Source organism: Mercenaria mercenaria, chromosome 9 (genome assembly GCF_021730395.1).
Source record: "Mercenaria mercenaria strain notata chromosome 9, MADL_Memer_1, whole genome shotgun sequence".
NCBI classification, from domain to species: Eukaryota; Metazoa; Mollusca; class Bivalvia; order Venerida; family Veneridae; genus Mercenaria; species Mercenaria mercenaria.
In genome coordinates, this window is record NC_069369.1 from 10,697,516 (window position 1) to 10,719,363 (window position 21,848).

The 21,848-nt window shown below is 34.6% G+C and overlaps 1 protein-coding gene across 1 annotated transcript in view; it reads left to right on the top strand.

Moving 5' to 3' along the window:
• LOC123546446 (WD repeat-containing protein 11-like) overlaps positions 1–11,054 on the top strand; it is a 64,200-nt gene extending 53,146 nt beyond the window's left edge. Inside the window, exons 26-29 of the mRNA XM_053550798.1 lie at positions 3,847–3,944; positions 5,409–5,489; positions 7,137–7,281; positions 7,747–11,054. Of these exons, the coding sequence (XP_053406773.1) occupies positions 3,847–3,944; positions 5,409–5,489; positions 7,137–7,281; positions 7,747–7,889 (467 nt within the window). The 3' untranslated portion in view covers positions 7,890–11,054. The remainder of the gene's footprint in view (positions 1–3,846; positions 3,945–5,408; positions 5,490–7,136; positions 7,282–7,746) is intronic.
• The last annotated feature ends 10,794 nt before the right edge of the window (positions 11,055–21,848 follow it).

A 21,848-nucleotide genomic window follows, 5' to 3' on the forward strand; every position in this document is an offset into this window, starting at 1 on the left:
ATACGCTTAGAATATTAGACATGCGTATTTGCATTATTTCTATACGTAATTTACGCTAATACGCATCTTATCTGGAGCCCTGGAATGTTACACTTAATAAGAGCTTGGACGAGTTTGATATTGGATCATCTGGGGTCCAAAACTAGGTCACCAGGTCAAATCAAAGGAAAACCTTGTAAACACTCTAGAGGTCACAATTTTGACCCGATCTTAATGAAACTTGGTCAGAATGTTACCCTCAATAAATCTTGGACGAGTTTGATATTGGATCATCTGGGGTCCAAAACTAGGTCACCAGGTCAAATCAAAGGAAAACCTTGTAAACACTCTAGAGGTCACAATTTTGACCCGATCTTAATGAAACTTGGTCAGAATGTTACCCTCAATAAATCTTGGATGAGTTTGATACTTGATCATCTGGGTCCAAAACTAGGTCACCAGTCAAATCAAAGGAAAACCTTGTAAACACTCTAGAGGTCACAATTTTGACCCGATCTTAATGAAACTTGGTCAGAATGTTACCCTCAATAAATCTTGGATGAGTTTGATACTTGATCATCTGGGGTCCAAAACTAGGTCACCAGGTCAAATCAAAGGAAAACCTTGTAAACACTCTAGAGGTCACAATTTTGACCCGATCTTAATGAAACTTGGTCAGAATGTTACCCTCAATAAATCTTGGATGAGTTTGATACTTGATCATCTGGGGTCAAAAACTAGGTCATCAGGTCAAATCAAAGGAAAAGCTTGTAAACACTCTAGAGGTCACAATTTTGACCCGATCTTAATGAAACTTGGTCAGAATGTTACCCTCAATAAATCTTGGGTGAGTTTGATACTTGATCATCTGGGGTCAAAAACTAGGTCATCAGGTCAAATCAAAGGAAAAGCTTGTAAACACTCTAGAGGTCACAATATTGACCCAATCTTAATGAAACTTGGTCAGAATGTTACCCTAAATAAAATCTTGGACAAGTTTGATATTGGGTCAACAGGGGTCAAAAACTAGGTCACCAGGTCAAATCAAAGGAAAAGCTTGTTAACCCTCTAGAGGTCACAGTTTTGGTCCAATCTTTATGAAACTTAGTCAGAATGTTACCCTCAATAAAATCTTGGACGAGTTCGATATTGGGTCAACTGAGTTCAAAAACTAGGTTGCCAGGTCAAATCAAAGGAAAAGCTTGTTATTACTCTAGAGGTCACAATTTTGGCCGAATCTTAATGAAACTTGGTCAGAATGTTACACTCAATAAAATCTTACATGAGTTCGATATTGGTTCATTTGGGGTCAAAAACTAGGTCACCAGGTCAAATCAAGGGAAAAGCTTGTTAACACTGTAGAGGCCACAATTATGACTGTATATTCATGAAACTTGGTCAGAATGTTAATCTTGATGATCTCAAGGTCCAGTTTGAATCTGGGTCATGTAGGATCAAAAACTATGTCACCAGGTCAAATCAAAGGAAAAGCTAGTTAACATTAAAGAGGCCACATTTATGACCATATCTTAATGAGACTTGGTCAGAATGTTAATCTTGATGATCTGTAGGTCACTTTCAAATCGGGGTCAGCTGGGGTCAAAAACTAAGTCACTAGGTCAAATCAAAGGAAAAGCTTGTTAACACTCTTGAGGCCACATTTTTAGCTCATCTGATTTTTTGAAAAAAAATGATGAGTTATTGTCATCACTAGAGCGGTTGTCGGCGTCGGCGTCGGCGTCTGCGTCGGCGTTGCCTGGTTAAGTTTTATGTTTAGGTCAGCTTTTCTCCTAAACTATCAAAGCTATTGCTTTGAAACTTGGAATACTTGTTCACCATCATAAGCTGACCCTGTATAGCAAGAAACATAATTCCATCTTGCTTTTTGCAAGATTTATGGCCCCTTTTGTACTTAGAAAATATCAGATTTCTTGGTTAAGTTTTATGTTTAGGTCAACTTTTCTCCTAAACTATCAAAGCTATTGCTTTGAAACTTGGAATACTTGTTCACCATCATAAGCAGACCCTGTACAGCAAGAAACATAACTCCATCTTGCTTTTTGCAAGAATTATTGCCCCTTTTGGACTTAGAAAATCAGTTTTCTTGGTTAAGTTTTATGTTTAGGTCAGCTTTTATCCTAAACTATCAAAGCTATTCCTTTAAAACTTGCAACACTTGTTCACCATCATAAGCTGACCCTGTACAGCAAGAAACATAACTTCATCCTGCTTTTTGCAAGATTTATGGCCCCTTTTGTACTTAGAAAATATCAGATTTCTTGGTTAAGTTTTATGTTTAGGTCAACTTTTTCTCTTAAACTATCAAAGCTATTGCTTTAAACCTTGCAACTCTTGTTCACCATCATAAGCTGACCCTGTACAGCAAGCAACATAACTCCATCCTGCTTTTTGCAATAATTATTGCCCTTTTTGGACTTAGAAAAATCATTTTCTTGGTTGAATATTATGTTTTAGTCAACTTTTCTCATAAACTATCAAAGCTATTGCTTTAAAACTTGCAACAGTTTTTCACCATCATAAGTGGACACTGTACATCAAGAAACATAACTCTATCCTGCTTTTTGCAAGAGTGATGGCCCTTTTTAGACTTAGAAAATCATGGGTAGGACAATATTTCTATTATACAAAAAAAATCAGATGAGCGTCAGCACCCGCAAGGCGGTGCTCTTGTTGACTGTATCTTCATGAAGCTTAGTCATAATGTTATCTTGATGATCTTTAGGTCAAGTTCAAAATCTGGGTCATGTGGGGTCAAAAACTAGGTCAACGGGTCAAATCAAAGGAAAAGCAAGTTAACACTTTAGAGGCCACATTTATGACCGTATCTTAATGAAACTTGGTCAGAATGTTAATCTTGATGATCTTTAGGTCAATAGGTCAGGTGAGCAATACAGGGCCTTCATGGCCCTCTTGTTTGTTAAAGTTTTTGATAAAGTCAAATATCTCTGTTACTATCACTATTGACTTGAAACTTAAAATACTTATTTACCATCAAAGTCTACACCAGAAGAAACAATCCCCATAACTCTGATTGAATTTTGACAGAAGTATGCCCCTTTTTAACATAGAATTTTTGTTAACATTTTTGATAAAGTCAAATATCTCTGTTACTATTAAAGCTTTTGACTTGAAACTCAAAATAGTTATTTACTTAGTCTATCAAAATCTACACCAGGAGACACAATTCCCATAACTCTGGTTTGAATTTTGACAGAATTATGCCCCTTTTTAACTTAGAATTTTTGGTTAAAGTTTTTGATAAAGTCAAATATCTCCGTTACTATCAAACCTTTTGACTTGAAACTTAAAATACTTATTTACCATCAAAGTCTACACCAGGAGAAATAATCCCTATAACTCTGATTGAATTTTGACAGAATTGCCCCTTTTTATCTTAGATTTTTTTGTTAAAATTTTTGGTAAAGTCAAATATCTCTGTTACTATTAAAGCTTTTGACTTGAAACTCAAAATAGTTATTTATTATCACACACCAGGAAACACAATTCCCATAACTCTGATTTGAATTTTGACAGAGTTATGTCCCTTTTTAACTTGGATTTATTTTTACTGGCAAAGTTCTAATTCAGAGTCAAGCACTGAGAAAAGTCGAGCGTGCTGTCTTACAGACAGCTCTTGTTTTCACTTCTTCCATGTTTGGACACTTGTGCTTTATTGACTTGTTTAAGACAAATAAGTGTTAATAAGATCTAATAAGTAGAACTGTTAGATTATGATTGTGGCTATATTTACAGTATCAAAGAATTTAATAGCAAAAAATGTAGTGTTAGGCAGCCAAGATTTCCTACAAACAATGTCCTTCACACTGACTTGTTTTGTATTTTCAGAGGGTGTGCAGTTGCTGTGCCTGATAGATAAAGGAATGGATGCCTGTCGATACTTGCAGACCTATGGAGCTTGGGAACTTGCTGTTTGGCTGTCTAAGGTAGGCATAGGAAATAGAGATCAATATAATTGCACCTTTACTAATCCTACCTGTTCTGAATTACAAAAGTGCTTCTACTGTGACATTTTGATACAAGCAAAACTGTATTATCTGCAATATAAAATACTTATTGGTATTTCATTTTATTATCGGCTTGTTAAAAGTTAATTTTGTACCATAAGTAAGCTGACAAAATCATATGAAGCAGGTTTTAAAGAGTAAATCAAACACATATAAATAAATCCTAAATGTTTTTGTTGTGCAGAAAGGTATGATATTGTGTCTTAAACCGTTTTCTTTTTCCACCTAACTGTGTAATTGCAAGGGAAGTAAACTAATAGATATCTCTATTTGCAAGTACTGGCCTAAGGCAATAGTTGTTATTCTTTATGAATCACTGCTTTAAATTAAATATTAAAACTTATGTTATTGGTATTAACAAAACTATCATAAACTTCACATTTGTAAAATCATTTTTGGTTATTTCAAGGACTTAGAAATCAGTTTCTAGGCTTTATTTAATGTATTTCTGTTGTTGAAAATTTTAGGGTCTATATCATTCTAAGGTTAACTGTTGATGTTTTTATGCCCCCGGGATATAGCAATTGAACTGGCCATCCGTTTGGCCTTCTGTATGAACCAGATTTTACTGTTTTGACTTACAGCCCACATTATTGACCTGATTTAATTCATACTTCCACTCAACAATCCTTGTGGCAAGACATACAGACTGACCTATATGAAGATGACCTTGAACCTCATATGACCTTCATCTTCAAACCTTAAAAGAATCAACATTTTGGTTAACCAGATTTTACCGTTTCACCTACAGCCCACATTAATGACCTGATTTAGTTCATACTCACACTCAACAAACCTTGTGGCAAGACATACAAACTAGCCTATATATAAATGATCTGGACCTTCATATGATATTCACCTTAAAGTTTAAACTTAAAGCCTTAAAAAACAACATTCTTTGGTCATACAGCCAGGGGCATGACTTTGCGTTTTGAAAATGCAGCTCCTTGTTTACTCAATTGTCTGTCTTATAGTATAAATACTCAACATGTGATAATATTGCAGAAACATTGATGTGGGCCCATTCCTTGATGAAAAAATGTCCTTACAGTCATATGCAAAATTAATTATATTAATTAGTTACTTAGCGTATTTCAAACCAAGAGATGTTGCATTTGATGTAAGATGTCAAATATTTTTGAGATGTCAGTAATTTATACATGCAGAAATCCTAAAATGTAACATGAAACATCAGATAAATCCTGCCAGATACTGTAGTTTGCTATTGATTGGCAACACCTGGTTGTACAAGGGTTATAGTTCTTAATAATATATATAACAGACATGCGCAGACTGGTGTAGGTACAGTATTTCCAACTCATTGTCAGTGAAAAAGAGACTTAGGTCAAGAATTCTAGTTTAGCCAAAATTTTGTGTTTTCAGTCAACGTTAGTATATACAGAATGCTGTGAAGTATTGAAAAGATGGGTTGAACATCTGAGTAGCACACATGTAAACCAAAAGGTAAAACACAGGTTTTCTGGATATTTTGATCTATGCTTCATAATTGTTTGTGTAGCTTACCTGTTCAGTTCAGTAGCTAGAACATAAGACTATGAATTGTGTAGCTTACCTGTTCAGCTCAGTAGCTAGAACATAAGACTATGAATTGTGTAGCTTAACTGTTCAGCTCAGTACCTAGAACATAAGACTATGAATTGTGTAGCTTACATGTTCAGCTCAGTAGCTAGAACATAAGACTATGAACTGTGTAGCTTACCTGTTCAGCTCAGTAGCTAGAACATAAGACTATGAACTGTGTAGCTTACCTGTTCAGCTCAGTACCTAGAACATAAGACTATGAATTGTGTAGCTTACATGTTCAGCTCAGTAGCTAGAACATAAGACTATGAATTGTGTAGCTTACCTGTTCAGCTCAGTAGCTAGAACATAAGACTATGAATTGTGTAGCTTACCTGTTCAGCTCAGTAGCTAGAACATAAGACTATGAATTGTGTAGCTTAACTGTTCAGCTCAGTACCTAGAACATAAGACTATGAATTGTGTAGCTTACATGTTCAGCTCAGTAGCTAGAACATAAGACTATGAATTGTGTAGCTTACAGGTTCAGCTCAGTAGCTAGAACATAAGACTATGAATTGTGTAGCTTACAGGTTCAGCTCAGTAGCTAGAACATAAGACTATGAAGTGAGAAATGTCAGATTTGATCTACAGACATGAAAGAAAATGTCTACCGTCATTTATCATCTGCTTTAAGTGGTGAAGTTATTAATTACTTTTAAAAGAACTTGTCATCACAAGACTTAGTATAGAATTCAAAATACCATTCAGGTTAATTGCTTAGTATATAACTTGAAAACTGTTACAAAATAAGATATTGAAACTGATATGATGCTGTTGTATTTAAGTTACAGCAGAATAGTAAAATAGAAAATATTGAAATAAAGGAGTGATTCATCGAATCTGTGCATCAGACCTATTAAATCCACCTGTTTAACTTAATATGTGCAACACAATACTTTAAGTCACATGGTAGTAGGTTTGAATCCCAGTTCAGGCGTAAGTTCTTGATACTGATAGACTGAAGACAGTATGCCATTGGTTATTGGTTCTCCACTTCAAGTAGAAAAGTTTTCACTTACTTGTGGAGAACTGGTTAATACTGGTAGGGCATGCAGGAACATAGTGAAGTGACATACTACTGCAAGAAATACAGTTGTAAAACCCAGTAAAACAAAGAAACAAGCTTTGCAAGAGATAATGTCACAGATGATGTCTCTGTTCCACTTAAATTAGGGAAACTATTAGGTCTTTTTATATTAACCCTTAGCCTGCAGCAGGCGAATTTAACAGCCTTTGCAAACAGCTTGGAACCAGATCAGACGCCGATTAAATCGGCGTCTGATCAGATTCCAAGCTGTTTGCTACTCTGACAATATTTCTTCCAATTTTGGAGCAAATTGAATGAACTTTACAATTTTGGAGCAAATTGAATGAACTTTACAATTTTAGCAGACGACAATTTATCTAGCATGCTAAAGGTTAAATTGTTGATATTTTGGTTGTTTATCAAATTAACATTTCAAAATTATACAATTAGGTTTACTCTGAAATGTTCATGAAAAATGGTTGATACATTTACATTTTCAGAGTACAGCTGTCTTGGTGTTGTTGTCTTTAGGATATTTCCATAAGGTCATAGAGATGCTGTATGGAATGAGGCAGTTTAACAGAGCTGCATGTTTTATAGAAGCTGCCACAGAGTTTAATCTCCTGGAGAAAACAGAAGATAATGGTTAGTTCCTCATTGTTTCTCTTATACTTTATAATGAATATAAATATGATTAGTCTTGCTGTGAGGATGGTAGGACATGTGATACTAAGGTCAGTCATTTCATTTCTTTAATTGTAATCTGTAATTCCATTTAATAGGATACACTCTAGGTTAATTAGCAATTTAAACTTAGTAGGTCTGTACTCCTTCAACTTTGATTATGTACTCCTTAAACTTTGATTACAGTTGTATCATAGTGCCATCAAATAAAGGAAGACTTTATGAATTATTAACTTATAATCATTTTAATTGCACAGGCATGTACAGAGGGCATAGCATCATATATATATGATGTCTTTATTCGTTTCCTAAAAATCATCAACTTTGTCAGAAATTCTACTTTATATTTCCTTCAGGCAGGTCAACACATCACAAAGTCTGTAATTATATCAGTATACAGTTCTGAGTTTGTTGAAATTTTTCCAGGTTCTTTGATAGAAGCTGTGTTTTTAGAGTATGCAAGACAGCTGTCAAATTTGGGACATAAAAAGTCAGCCATGTTCTACTGTCAGAAAGCTGGGGAGAAAGGCCAGCAGCTGATGAAAGAAGTTGAAATTCTCTTTTCATAGATTTTGTAATCACACTTAGAGACATTTCAGCTTCAAGTCAAATTAGTGAAATTTGCAACTTTAGTGAAGAGATCGAAATTTGAATAGGATCAGAAGTTTATATACAGTATGATTTATACACTTGTTATAAAACAAAGCAGTAACATAACCAGAGAAGTTACTTATAGCCAGTGCTGTAACATCAGGTGAATTCTAAAATGAGTCATATACACACAAAGTAACATAATGTCACTGATAGGTGAAGTGGAAGAGGAACAGAAATATATTATAGCAGATTCATGCATACCAGATGGGGATTTCTGGGTTTTTTTTTACCAGTACGGGAAAAATCCATCTTACACCCCACCCCAGGGTGTAAGATGACTCTTGTGCTGTAAATGACTTATTAAGAACTACATACAATGTATATGCAGAAGATTTATGTAGTAATTTATATTTTATTTGGAAAAAAAAACAGAATAAAAATTCAATACCTTAACAGTTCCATTTTGTTCCTGATAGTATATTTCTTGATTCAAAAAACATTTTATCAAAAATTCATAATGTTACGCTGCAACTGATAAAACAAAACCAGAACTAAACATTGTTATTTGTCTTTGTAACATCATGATATATTTACTGTTTACGTACGTTGGTTTCACGTGCTTTGTTTAAATAAGCTGCTATAAGAAATAGTTCTAAAAAGAAAGCCATTCAATTGATTTTATTATTATTATTATTATTATCTCTTGAATATGGTATGCAAGAAAAAGATTCTGTCACTGGTTATAGGTGCAGATGGGAATATCCGGCTCTCGGGTAATTGTTTACGCGGTAACTCTGCTAGAGTTTCGTTACTGCCTAAACAGTTACCCTTGAGGCCAGAAATTCCCATCTGCACCTACAACCAGTGAAAGAATCCTATAATATCTAGCGTCTGCAGTGTTACTTAAATTAAGAACTTTGAATGATACCTGGAACAGTGTTACATCGATATTGCTTATTGAATATGTAATTTGTAAAAAAAAAACTGCTATATTTTTTTACTTCATACATTTAACAAAATTGGATCACAGTTTAGGAATTATAATGTTTATTTATTATACCTTGGTGTACATTATGTGAGGAAATAATTTTCATTGCATGATCTTTTGGCTATTGAAATTTTATACTTCAGTGAGGCTATTTTACATGTAATAGTATGTTTTAAGTTTAAGATATATGACATATTTACTTACATTTCTTAAGTAGATACACAATACAATACAATTTGTGCTTTTCACATTTCTCCCTCTTAATGAAGTTGTTAGGCTTTTATCTCACACTGTCAGTCATTTTTTATTTACTTACATGATTTCAGTGTTATGCTTCACTCTTCATTTTGATTTACTTATTTCGTAACAATGCTTTTTCATTGATTTCTCTTTAAATCAAATTATAGGACAATTTAATTTATGCTATTGTGCCACATTATTTTCAGGAACATCTTTGCATTGTGAAAATTTCAAAAAATTGCATATTTGACTCTTTTTATCACTTGGTTCATTTGAAAATTTCTTGATTGTATTAAAATTTTGAGAAAAAAAATCTTTCAAAATGCTTATGGTCCAAAAATTCCATTGAAAAGTATAGATTTGTGTATAGAATAGAATGATTAAAAGATAATCTTGAAATTCAAAAAGTTCCTTTTTCCACCACGGAGACTCGTAAAGTGAAAACTAACTTCTGTCTGTATACTAGCTACAAAATAAAAAAAAAGAAACCTGTTTTGAATTTTTTGAACCTAATTGTAATTCTTTGAAGTGTTACCGTATCCTGAATCTCAGACAGATAGAGATTTTCTTGATGTGAAATGGAGAAATAACTCGGAATGATTTTGTGATTTTATAACCAGTGTAGAAATAATTAGATTTATCTTAGAACTAAATGACAAGAGTTTCTTTTGAGATTTGATAAAGAGAGGACAATGTTACTGTCTTTGTAATGCATCTGTTAATGTAATTTCTTTCTTTTTGATTGCACTTTGTATAGTGTTTAGTTCTTCTATGATTATATTATTGAAAATGCAAATAAACTTTACATTTATTAATTTAGGAAAATATTTCCACATCTTCCAGCAGATAAGAGTTTTATATATAATATCTCATCATTATAGTTTTGAAACAGCTTGCCTTGTTCTTGAAGAAAACATTAGATTTTATACCAATATTTTAGAATATGGCTATTTCCTTTAATGTCTTTGAACTAAATTGAAACACCTGAAAAGAAGACCATAGACTAATATAGGGTTTCAGGTTAAACAGTAGTTCAGCTTGTCATTAAAGGGACATGCCTCCAGAAGATGAATATCGAAATATTGCTCAGATAGTTTTTTTTTTTTCAAACTGTGCTTCTATTATATGTGTGACTAATGCATTTGAGAGTCTTCTCCATGTTGTATTGACTGAAAGGAATATTAACCTTTAGCCAACTGGCTGCAAGTGATTCTGCCTTTGCAACCAGTGCAGACCAAGATCAGCCTGCAGGGAAGTGCAGGCTCATCACGCACTGCACTGGTTGTTATTCAGTCACTAAATTTTCAGTAAACACCCCTTCAGTGATAAATGGTATTGCCCATATTGAATGATGGACCAGTCCATTTTAGAAATTTTGCAGGGTAAAGGTTACATGACTGTGTAAAACTTCCTAAAATATACAGAATCATATTTAAATTTCTTTCTGTTGTAATCACTAACTAATGAATTTAGTTTCTAAGTTTTGAAAACAAATGACATAAACCTGGAGGCATGTAGCTTTAAACAACATCTATCAAACCGTAACAGAAAACTTTGTCCAGTCAGCACACGGTGTTTCTTGTAGACTCACAGATTTGTCGTAAGAAGTTGTGATTAGTGGTTGAAACATTCCAGTATCATGCATTAAATAATATGTAGGTTATAAGGACCACATAGATACATGTTTGTATCTGTAATGATTGGTATTGTTAACTTATTTTATACATCTTTCAACATTCTTGGTGTATGTACTTAAATGGATTAGATACACAGCTGCTTGTTGCCGAAAATTAGTTTTTAGGTAACTTATTGCTTCTTCTTCTTTGTTTAACTTGATTATTGAAAATGTTTATTTTATCTGTTAAGATATATGAAGTATAAGTGCAATAAAAATAAAAAAGAGAAAGCCAGAGTCCTGTTCCTTATGGTACATAATTACACCTGTTAGAAGAGAAACCATTATTGATTTAAAAAAAAATCGAATTATCTACTTGTACATAAGTTTCCCTTGTATGGAGTATGACTCACATAGAACTGAAGAGATTTAAATGAAACTTTGAATATAGGTAGACGGCAAGGAGTGGAAACAATTGCTCAGTCTTGAATGCTTTGAGTTGCCCTTGTCCGTCCATCCGAATTTGTGTCGTGCATATCCCAAAAAGTATTTGACCCCGAGTCATCAAACCTCACAGGATTGTAATTCAGCACGTGAAGTTGTACACAGGGGTCTAATTTGGATATCAAACAGCCAGACCAGATTTAGAGCACTTGACTTAGTAAAAAATATGCATAAAAAGGACCCAAGTTTGTGTCACATCTCAAAAAGTATTGCCGAGAATTGTGAAACATTATGAAAATATTTTTTAGTATGTGAAGTTGTGAACCAGGTGTTATGCTAGACTAAGAGATATCACACAGGCCCTGGAATAAGTCGAAAATATGCATTAGAAGGCATAAAAGTTTGTGTCGCACACATCTCGAAAATTATTTGACCTAGTATTTGAACGAAAAACAAGAAAGATGTTTTGAAATTCTGCAAAATCATTTCTATTATTGGGTTTTCCTTGATATTTGATGCCGTGGAAAGGCGGAAGCTATTTGTAATATGTTTTAAGATTCCTTGCGTGGTGTCACGTATTTTGATATGGGAGAAACTTTGGTCCTACAAATGACTTTAAAATAGATATTTTATTCATACTATGTACTGAACACTGTATTAGAGAAATCTTTTCTTTAATAAAATCTGTTGAAATAAGGAATATGTTTTTCAAATAAACCTTTTTCCTATACAATATAAAGGATTAGTAGCAGCTTGATTAGCACCTAATCTAACATTTCTATTTTTATAATCTTTTTCATCGTATCTTGTCCTAGCTGAAAGTTCTATGCTAGTATTACTTATTATTCTATACCTATTTTATCTATCCAATTGCGAACGTTCATTTGCAACACGTGACCGTACAATATATTACGGTATTTGGATGCACGTGCGTACAAAAATCCTGTATTTGGACGCACGCGCGTACAAAAAATCCTGTATTTTCTGTATTTGGGCGGTTCAACAGTCCCATGTTAAACATACGATAAAGCCCGGAACGTGTGAAAATGTTCCGAAAGTAAATCGGATGAAGTAGGCGCTCTATGTACAGGGTTTGATTATGCGTCTTGAAATCTGGATTTAATTTGAGGTTGTTTTTTTTTTACAACACACAAACACGATTCAAGGGATAACAATGCTATCTGATTTAGATATTAAAACGTTCGTTAATAATCAAAAACTTAAAAATACAGTAAAAAGGATCATCAGATGTTGGAATATTTGAAAAGTCGCTTAAAGAAGCCGTTCCTGACGAAACCTAGAAATTGGTATCAGCCCTGACTGTCTGAATAGCTACCTCAGCAGTTTTTATTTAACGGTTAAGAAACAAAATGGAGAAGATTATGAATGGCAACGGACGGACAGTCAGCATCCAAAACATGTCTGCTCTAAAATTCAGTTTTGGTCGGATCTTCACCAAACTTGCTGACAATGTTTGTGGGCATTACATCTCGGCCAATTTCGATAACCAGCCAAATTGTACCAGGCACTCTTTGATTATAGTCCTTGAATTACTCGAAAAACGGGGAAATTAGCCTTGTCCGCTCTTTTAAGTCGAATAGTTTTCATCCGATCTTCACCAAACTTGCTGACAATGTTTGTTGGCATATAATATCTCAGCCAAGTAGTATTACCACCCAAATCGCCAAATGGCTGTTGTAGGGAGGTTGCACAAATACTTTTTTAATGATGATACGCAGAAAAAGTAACATTCAATGAATTACGTATATTACGTATGAAGTGAAATAAATATATAGAATAAAAAGGTTATCTAACATTGTTCTGTATAATATATATTTGCACTCATACCAAGCTGGGAAAAACTAGAAAAGGCAGGAATACAGTATTTAGTGAAACATTTTTAATTTGAACTATTATTATAGTAAGATAAAATAGATATAGAATAAAAAGGTTATTTAACATTGTACTGTACAATACGAGATATATTTGGACTCGTACCCACCTGAGAAAACCATATTGAACTCGCCTAGCGGCTCGTCCAATATGGTTTTCTCAGCTGGGTACTCGTCCAAATATATCTCCGTATTGTACTGAACAATGTTAAATAACCTAATAGTATTTAACATTGTCCTGCAAAAATATCTTGGATATGTTTTGCCAAATTCGCAGCCCATTTTTTTCGGATATGTATCTGTTAAAATACATCCCGTATTGTAACAGAATTGTTAAGACTTTAATGGAATTGGGCATGTCTTATGGGCGGCGGTAATCGCCAAAATTAGTAAATATACAATCCATTCATAAACAAGTCAGCCAGTGCAGTGGAACGCCGTCTAGCCTAAAACTCCATCCCGTCCAATATATTTGCATCCAATGCATTGTATTTTGAAACCATTTAATGCAAAACTTTATTCCATCTATTTAAACATGGAACGATGCATTGAAAAACTTGTTGCGATGCACCGTACTATGAAATCATCCAACAAATCATGAATGGATTTTACTAATTTGGCGGTAACCGCCGCCCATAGTCTTTATAATGTCTATTTTTGTCAAGTTTAATTAACATGTAACGTTCAAAGAAAATCTGAATCAAAATATAAGCCAAAAGTAAGTGTGATATAGAGCTATGGAAGTACTCTTTTCTTTTTACAGGGAACCAGTGTAATTTGACTGTTGTTATTACATTGGCACATTTTTAAACAGCCACAGAGAGAGTGTACATCATTACATGCCGTTCTCTTTGACTATGTTAATTCTGAGAGATAATGATATGTGCATGACACATCGACTCACCAGTGGCTAAAACAGAACTTTATAATAAAGAAACATTGACCAGGGCTTTCCTGACCCCACAGATCTAGGAATAAAAACATTCACAAGTCTGATTTGTGCATTTTTTGTACGAGACTGGTAAAACATCATTTACCTACTCTTAATACAAAAACTTAGTTTATATAGAATAAACATTCACAATAAGATGTACGTTTAAGACAAAATATCAAGCGATTACATTAATATTAATGCCTATGAACACAGTCTTACAACAAACACATCGTGATTTTATCAAATCTGACATTATTTTTTCTTCGATGTTTCATGCGACATAATTAGCAATTGAAAATGTTATTGATTGCAATAACTACCTCTTGTTTCCGTTACAATGTAACTTTCCTGACAGGAAATACAAATTAATCTCTATTGTGTATCGTAATGACATTGGAAGAAGTGTGTTTAGTTCCATCAATGAAGTCAGAAGATTGAAATGAAACACTAATGTGAAAACGATTTTTGCACCTTATCAGCATTTCTACGGTTACTTGTTATCCATAAACAACAAGAATAAAATCGCCGAGATAAAAAGAATTGTTTCTTGTAACTTTTCCGCATTGGTAGCCTAGTGCTAGAGTATCTTCCTCGCTTGGCGCTCAGCATGTAAAACTGGTTAGACTGGCTAGTCCTGTGTCAGTATGTGAAATGGTGGGGTATCATCGGCGTGATATTCTGGTGAGGCAGCAGTATAAAGTAAGGCATTGTGCTCACTTTTACAAGTAGTACAGCTACAATTTAATATGACTGAAAAATGTTAAAATAGACGCCAAATCCGAGTACAAAACACACACACAAATACGCACTCATACACACATGGCCATAAGTTCAGTAACAATAACTAGTATTTTTATTACATCCGTGTCGAACTATGTGGACATCGACAAAAAAAAACTTAAGAAAAATTTGAATTGTAAAGACATAAACTTTCTTTATAAAAACTGTTATTTAAGCAAATCAACAATTTGTTTTCGCCTAAACTTAAAGCGAACTGTAGGAAGGATGTAGAGTTTTGACAACGGCAAAAATGATTGTTTAAGAGTGCAATAAATTGTATATATACGAACTAGCAACAAACATAAGAAGAGAACACATGTAAAGTGTCAGTTAACTTAGAAAGTATGCATTAATTAATATTGGTCTGCTGCATGTAGAACGTCAGATTATGCTACTATCAAGATGTAATTGACCAAGTTATGTATAATTGTTTAAAGATGGATCTATCATACTTGGCTACAAATGTCTAGATCCACGAAGATGAGACCAATGTATTGTATACAAATGTCACCTTGCGCAACAACAGGCAGTAAGCAAGAGGGCACATCACTGCTACACACGTCATGCTTATTGAAAGATAGCTAAGGCTCGCAACAGTTAATGTTTTTAGACAAAAACGTTCGTTAGCTCTTCCAGTTTGATAGTATGTTATTGGTTGCGGAAAATAAACTACATAGAAAGTAAACAGTGTATCAAGTTGTCTATCCAGCGTTCTGAAGACCTCGCTACACTGTCCCTTTCGAACAACTGCATAAATGTCTACTTTACTGTCTCATTAATGTATTCAAGATCATTCTAACGACACAGTTAATGATGACATTCGTTGAAGATTAAATCAAAGTATAGCTCAAATTGTTGTCCAGCATTCCTGTCAAATACAATGTAGCATTTAAGTAACTTTTTCGCCAAACAACTCTGTTTATAATTTGTCATGGGCAGCCTCATATCAACGTCAATCTTCAGAGTCTAATAGGGTACAAATAAGGATTTGATGGAATAACACACGTATAGGCGACTGATATGTATAGCTGCCTCGTTTTGTAAGCATATTCATCATGTCAAACAGATACTTTGTCCAGTGCGGTGCAGTATGATTTGTTATTATAAGAATATGTCGTCATGTTAGGAACGTAATCTGTTTGAAAAATAAAAAATCATTCAGCAGTGCTACTGCTATCATAAAAAGTGTAAATATATTACTTTATGTTACCATCGGAATTTGGAATTGTTTATACAACTAGTCACATATCATAGATTGTTAATTGACTGACACAGGGTGTAACTAGAGTGACAGGTTATGTTTTAGAAGATTGTTTTTGTCTATTTTTCATTACTTTTGGTCTTGGACCAGAATTCGTAGATTTTGCCTACGTAAAAGATGTATTTGACCAATTTGTATAAATTGTATAAATATGGATCGGCAGACTAGGGCAACAAAGGACAGTACAGCAAGAGAGGGACACAGTCACTGCTACTACACAAGTCACCTTGCGCTTAAACTTTAGAGGAGAAGGAAGCAAGGCGGCCATCACGGCGTAAAGTCTGAGATTATTGAAGTGCTGAGGCTTGCCTATGTTAGACAAAAACGTTCGTTAGCTCTTCCAGTTTGATAGTATGTTATTGGTTGCGGAAAAATAAACTACATAGAAAGTAAACAGTGTATCAAGTTGTCTATCCAGCGGTTCTGAAGACCTCGCTACACTGTCCCTTTCGAACAACTGCATAAATGTCTACTTTACTGTCTCATTAATGTATTCAAGATCATTCTAACGACACAGTTAATGATGACATTCGTTGAAGATTAAATCAAAGTATAGCTCAAATTGTTGTCCAGCATTCCTGTCAAATACAATGTAGCATTTAAGTAACTTTTTCGCCAAACAACTCTGTTTATAATTTGTCATGGGCAGCCTCATATCAACGTCAATCTTCAGAGTCTAATAGGGTACAAATAAGGATTTGATGGAATAACACACGTATAGGCGACTGATATGTATAGCTGCCTCGTTTTGTAAGCATATTCATCATGTCAAACAGATACTTTGTCCAGTGCGGTGCAGTATGATTTGTTATTATAAGAATATGTCGTCATGTTAGGAACGTAATCTGTTTGAAAAATAAAAAATCATTCAGCAGTGCTACTGCTATCATAAAAAGTGTAAATATATTACTTTATGTTACCATCGGAATTTGGAATTGTTTAAAAAATCACAGTAATTCTATGACGAAAAGGTTTATCACAACCTGACCTGAACAAGTATGTGGATATTATCTAAAAACGCTGAAAAACATATGTATTTTCCAATTATTTTAGTATCGTTGACCGTCCCATTTTCGTGAGCGTCCGAATTTCGTGATAGTTTTTATTTCTCACCTTGCGCGAGACAGGAAGTTCGTATGACGTCATCGTTTCGAGTGTAAATACACATACAAATCCCGGCATCTGTCAAAGTGCTTAAGTTGAAAAAATGCGTCCAAAACAGGTAAAATATTTGTTCTTTCATGTACATGATGTTTACAATAAATTCCTTAAGGTCACTTTTCATCCCACTTTAAATTGTGCTTTTTACTGCTTGAAATTCTTCAAAAGTTGTAGGCTGCACCAGCGTTTGTAAATCAAAGGTCACGTGACACAATACTACCATTTCCGGTATAGTTTTTAACATGTATGAGAATTTACAGGTCATTTCAAAACCTCATAGCCACTAATAAATTTTGGTATTTTTGTTCAGTTTTCTTTTTTTTGTCTTTTTTTAACCTTGGGCAAAGTTTCCCAGGATAAACCTGTAAAAGTTAGGCAGAAATACAGGAGCTATTCACCCACTGCTCTTACTTATGCTTTCATGGCAGTGAAAGAAGATAAAATAACAGTTAGGCGTGCTTCTATCACATATAATGTGCCTATGCAGACACTCAGGGACAGGGTTCTGGGTAAGGTAGACCCAGAGACTCTTCGTTCTGGACCACAGCCATTATTTAGCATGGAGGAAGAATCAATTTTTGTAGACCATATTAAAACTATGTCTGCTCTTGGGTATGGTTATACAGGCAAAGAAATTATGGTTCGTTTTGTCCTGATGTGTAAGCTTTGAGTGTGTGTGTGGTGCACGCGTTTGCGTGATGGGGGTTCGTTTTGAGGAGGCTGCGCTTTTGGTGCGTGGCACTCCCTGTTTGATATTTTTCTTTGTTTTTATGGCCTCTGACTATGCAGTGCATTTGGGCAAGAGGACAAAAGATAACCCTGTCACCGAGAAATGGTATAGGAAACTGAAGTCACGGTGGCCTGATTTGAAAATGGTCTCACCAAGAGGCCTTGCTAAGGAACGAGCACAGTCAGCATCAGAGGAAGTTGTCCAGCAATACTTTACTAACCTTAAACAAGTGCTTACCCATCATGATCTAAAGGACAAACCACACCTCATTTATAACTTTGATGAGAAAGGTATACAAACTGAGCACCGTCCCCCAAAATTTCTTTCAGAGGGTGAGTCGGTACCGGCAATAACTTCAGCACGTTCGTCTATCACTACTTTGCTTGGATGTGGCAATGCATTGGGCACACAAATTGCGCCAAATTTTATATTTAAAGGCCAGCGTATGTATGATGAGCTTCTTGCTGGATCAAGTCCTGGCTCATCTGGTACAATCACAGAGTCTGGATGGTCGAATACACAGGTGTTCCTCAAATACCTTGATGAGCATTTCCTGAAATTTGTGCAAAGATCTAGTCCTGACCAGCCTGTTCTCCTGATACTTGATGGCCACAGATCCCATGTGAATGTATCTGTACTTGACTGGGCGAAACAGCACAATGTCATTTTATTTATTCTACCAGCCCATACCAGTCACATTCTGCAGCCCCTGGATGTCGGCTGCTTTGGCCCCTTGCAGAGGATTTACAATTCTGAGTGTCATAAATTTCTGCGTGTTTCACCAGAATCCAGAATCATACGTTATAACGTATGTCAGCTGGCCTGCACAGCATAAACATCTGCCTAAACCCCAAACAATCTTCGGGCAAGTTTCTGGAAGACAGGTATTTTTTTTTGACTGTCAGCAAGTATCAGCAAATCAGACAGCACCATCACGTGCCTACCAGCCACCTACATGCCAGACAGAAACAGACCCTTCATCTTTTTTTGAACCAATGAATAACCTTATTGAGCAGAAACAGAAATTTGAGAGTGCAAAAACACCAAAGCAAACATTAAGCTCCACTGTATCTGGCAGATGCATCAGTGATCCAGTTGTTGAAGCTGAAGTAAGAGAATATTGTGAGCAGCATCCAAAAAAGGTAACTTCAAAAACAAGTAAATTGAAAAACATTGTCAAAAAGCAACCAAAGGCTAAGGAAATTGCACCACCTATTGAAGAACGTCAGCTTGGACCTTCAAAAACAACACACAATGATCAATGTTTTGATTCTTCTTCCGAGTCTGATGATGAAATTGCAGACTCAGAAAAGTGCTGTGTCTGCCACAGGTTTGAACCAGAGCAACTGAAAAACTGCCTGTCTCTAATTTTTGTTAAGTGGGCAAAATGTGACTTTGATTCATGTGACCATTGGACACATTTGGTATACTGTTGTAAACAGAGGGTAGTCAGGTGCAAGGAGAGATTTGAGTGTCCTTGTCACCAACCATTAACAGAGGAAAAAATAAACTGAATTGCATACAAATACATTGTAAATACGTTCTGAGTTAATTGGAACTTGTTTTGTGTTAATATTTTCAGTGTTGGAACTTAACTGTTGAACTGTTCTGTAATTTAGAGGCACTTGACCCAGTTTACGTAAATAGGACGCATTTTCAAGATGGCGGACATGTGACCCCCTTTGTAAATAGTATTGATTTCTTTTGCAAATTTGCATATCAGGATGATTTGACTGGTGAATTTAAGGGAAGAAATAATAATTTTCAGGTGAGTTTATTCCATTTATATCATTATTTTGTTACCTCTGAATAATTTGAATATTAGGCTAACTATCACGACTTTCGGACGGTCAACGCTACAATGGAAGTTTTATTAAAAGATATAATTGCCCGACTTCTCTGAGACAAACCGCACGTTAGGTTTTGAGCCTCTTACAGCTGGAAGCTATGCTTTCCTTTTTTGAATGCTTTTGATGGTACAGGGGAAATTCTCCGTTACAGGCTATACTAAAAGCTCAATGTGACTATGCATGATGTCTGCTTAAAAAGGACCAGAATTACATGATGGGAAGGTACCTTTGCTATACTCGCTTGCTTAAATACTATCCTTTTGGTGTTCCACATGATAATACACCAGCTCCAGTTGTACCCAATCTTACAAAAGGCACACATTTTATAATATTTTATATCTAAGTTATACGATTGCAGTTTGTTTTGATCATGTTTGGTCAGCTTATTATGAATGTGTCTTCTGTATACAGTCAGCATTGCAATCTAGAGTTGACTTGTTCTACGTTACGCCTTGTTAATGAACAAATCATCTATGCCGTTCAGCAACATAATCAATCTTTAATAATTCATTTTCCACTTAAAAGCAGGGGATGAACATGTATGAGTCATCTGCGAATAATCGTGTTTGTAAATATGGACGCCTGTTTCGTACATGCGTGTTTGTATTTGACTTTTATGAATTATAATGAACGTACACTACCGACCTTAATAGCAAAATATATATAGCTATGTGATAGCAAGAACACTAAACAACAACACCGTTCAGAAACTTAAAAGATGACAGTTTCATTTTTCAGGACGAAGGTCTCCTAATGCAAAGCCTTTAGGTTACTGTGAATCGTGAACGGACTCGTTAGACAACCTGCCCGGTCTTAACGAGATTACAGAATGTTTGAAAACAAACAAACTAGCTCCTCAAAATTAAATTATATGCTTGTCATTTCTCTTAAAGTAATCAAAGTTTATTGTACAAGTTCTGTTCCAAGTTCATCTAAAATCATAGTATAGTGTCATGTTCAGCCGAACTATCGCCTTGTATTCAAATAGTATAAAACTATATTAACTACAGAGTCTGATGTGATGAATAGAAAGCTGATATACATCTTCGGATTACTTCTAATATCTTCCTGACACCTCTTCCTTATAATAAGGCGTCTGTTACCAAGGCAATGACACGCGTTATGTCAAATTAAATGATGGAGAGTGCCAAGAGACTAATATATTATATAATGTTCGTTTTTTTGTGAAAACAAAGGCCCGAATCTGCTTTCTGGCCAGTCTCTCGAAAACAAAAGGTTAGTTAACAAGGCTGGATTTAACACAGCATCACCGATGGAAATATAACAACCCTCTAATGGTATTTTATTGTAGTGCAAAAATTCGTATCTCATTTTTCTCAATCTGAGTTTCGTTTTTGAGAAACATATATAGGTTCCTTGAAATGACATAAACGATCTATTTGTGTAGAATTATGAATGTTTTTCACTGCTGTTATATAAGCAGTGTCCTCGGGATAATATTGAATAAAGCATTTTAAACTGTATTCTTTGAAAAGTTATATTACAAGTTTGCTCTTATAGAAAAAGCATACACGTTAATTAATGTTGTTTTATTCATGCAAAGCTGACCTATTTAAATCGTATATTTGATATACAAATCTGAATACACTTTCTTTTGCACAAAGTATTCGGACACTCGTACAAATGTAATACATCTGATAGCCTCAGTGAAATGAATATTAACTTGAATATTCTTATTTTGTATGAAGTGTGGTTTATGGAATTCATCATAGTACCCGTGAAAAGAATGCAAAAGTTGTCTTTGTCAGACCTCATTTGTGTATTTTTAACCCGCAAATGCGAATGACAATAAACATGAGATTTTAATATATGTAGGAACACATCATCAAGAAGAGCTATCCGAACGGCCAGTTTGATTAAATTGAAATCGTAAGCAAAAAATAAAAATATATGTATAATAAATTCATATATAATGACTTTGTTTAACATTTTAGGATTATATTTATTAAATCTGTGATCATGGTTATGATTAAAAAAGTTTTCCATTAAAATCAATATGACCTCATATCAAATAAACA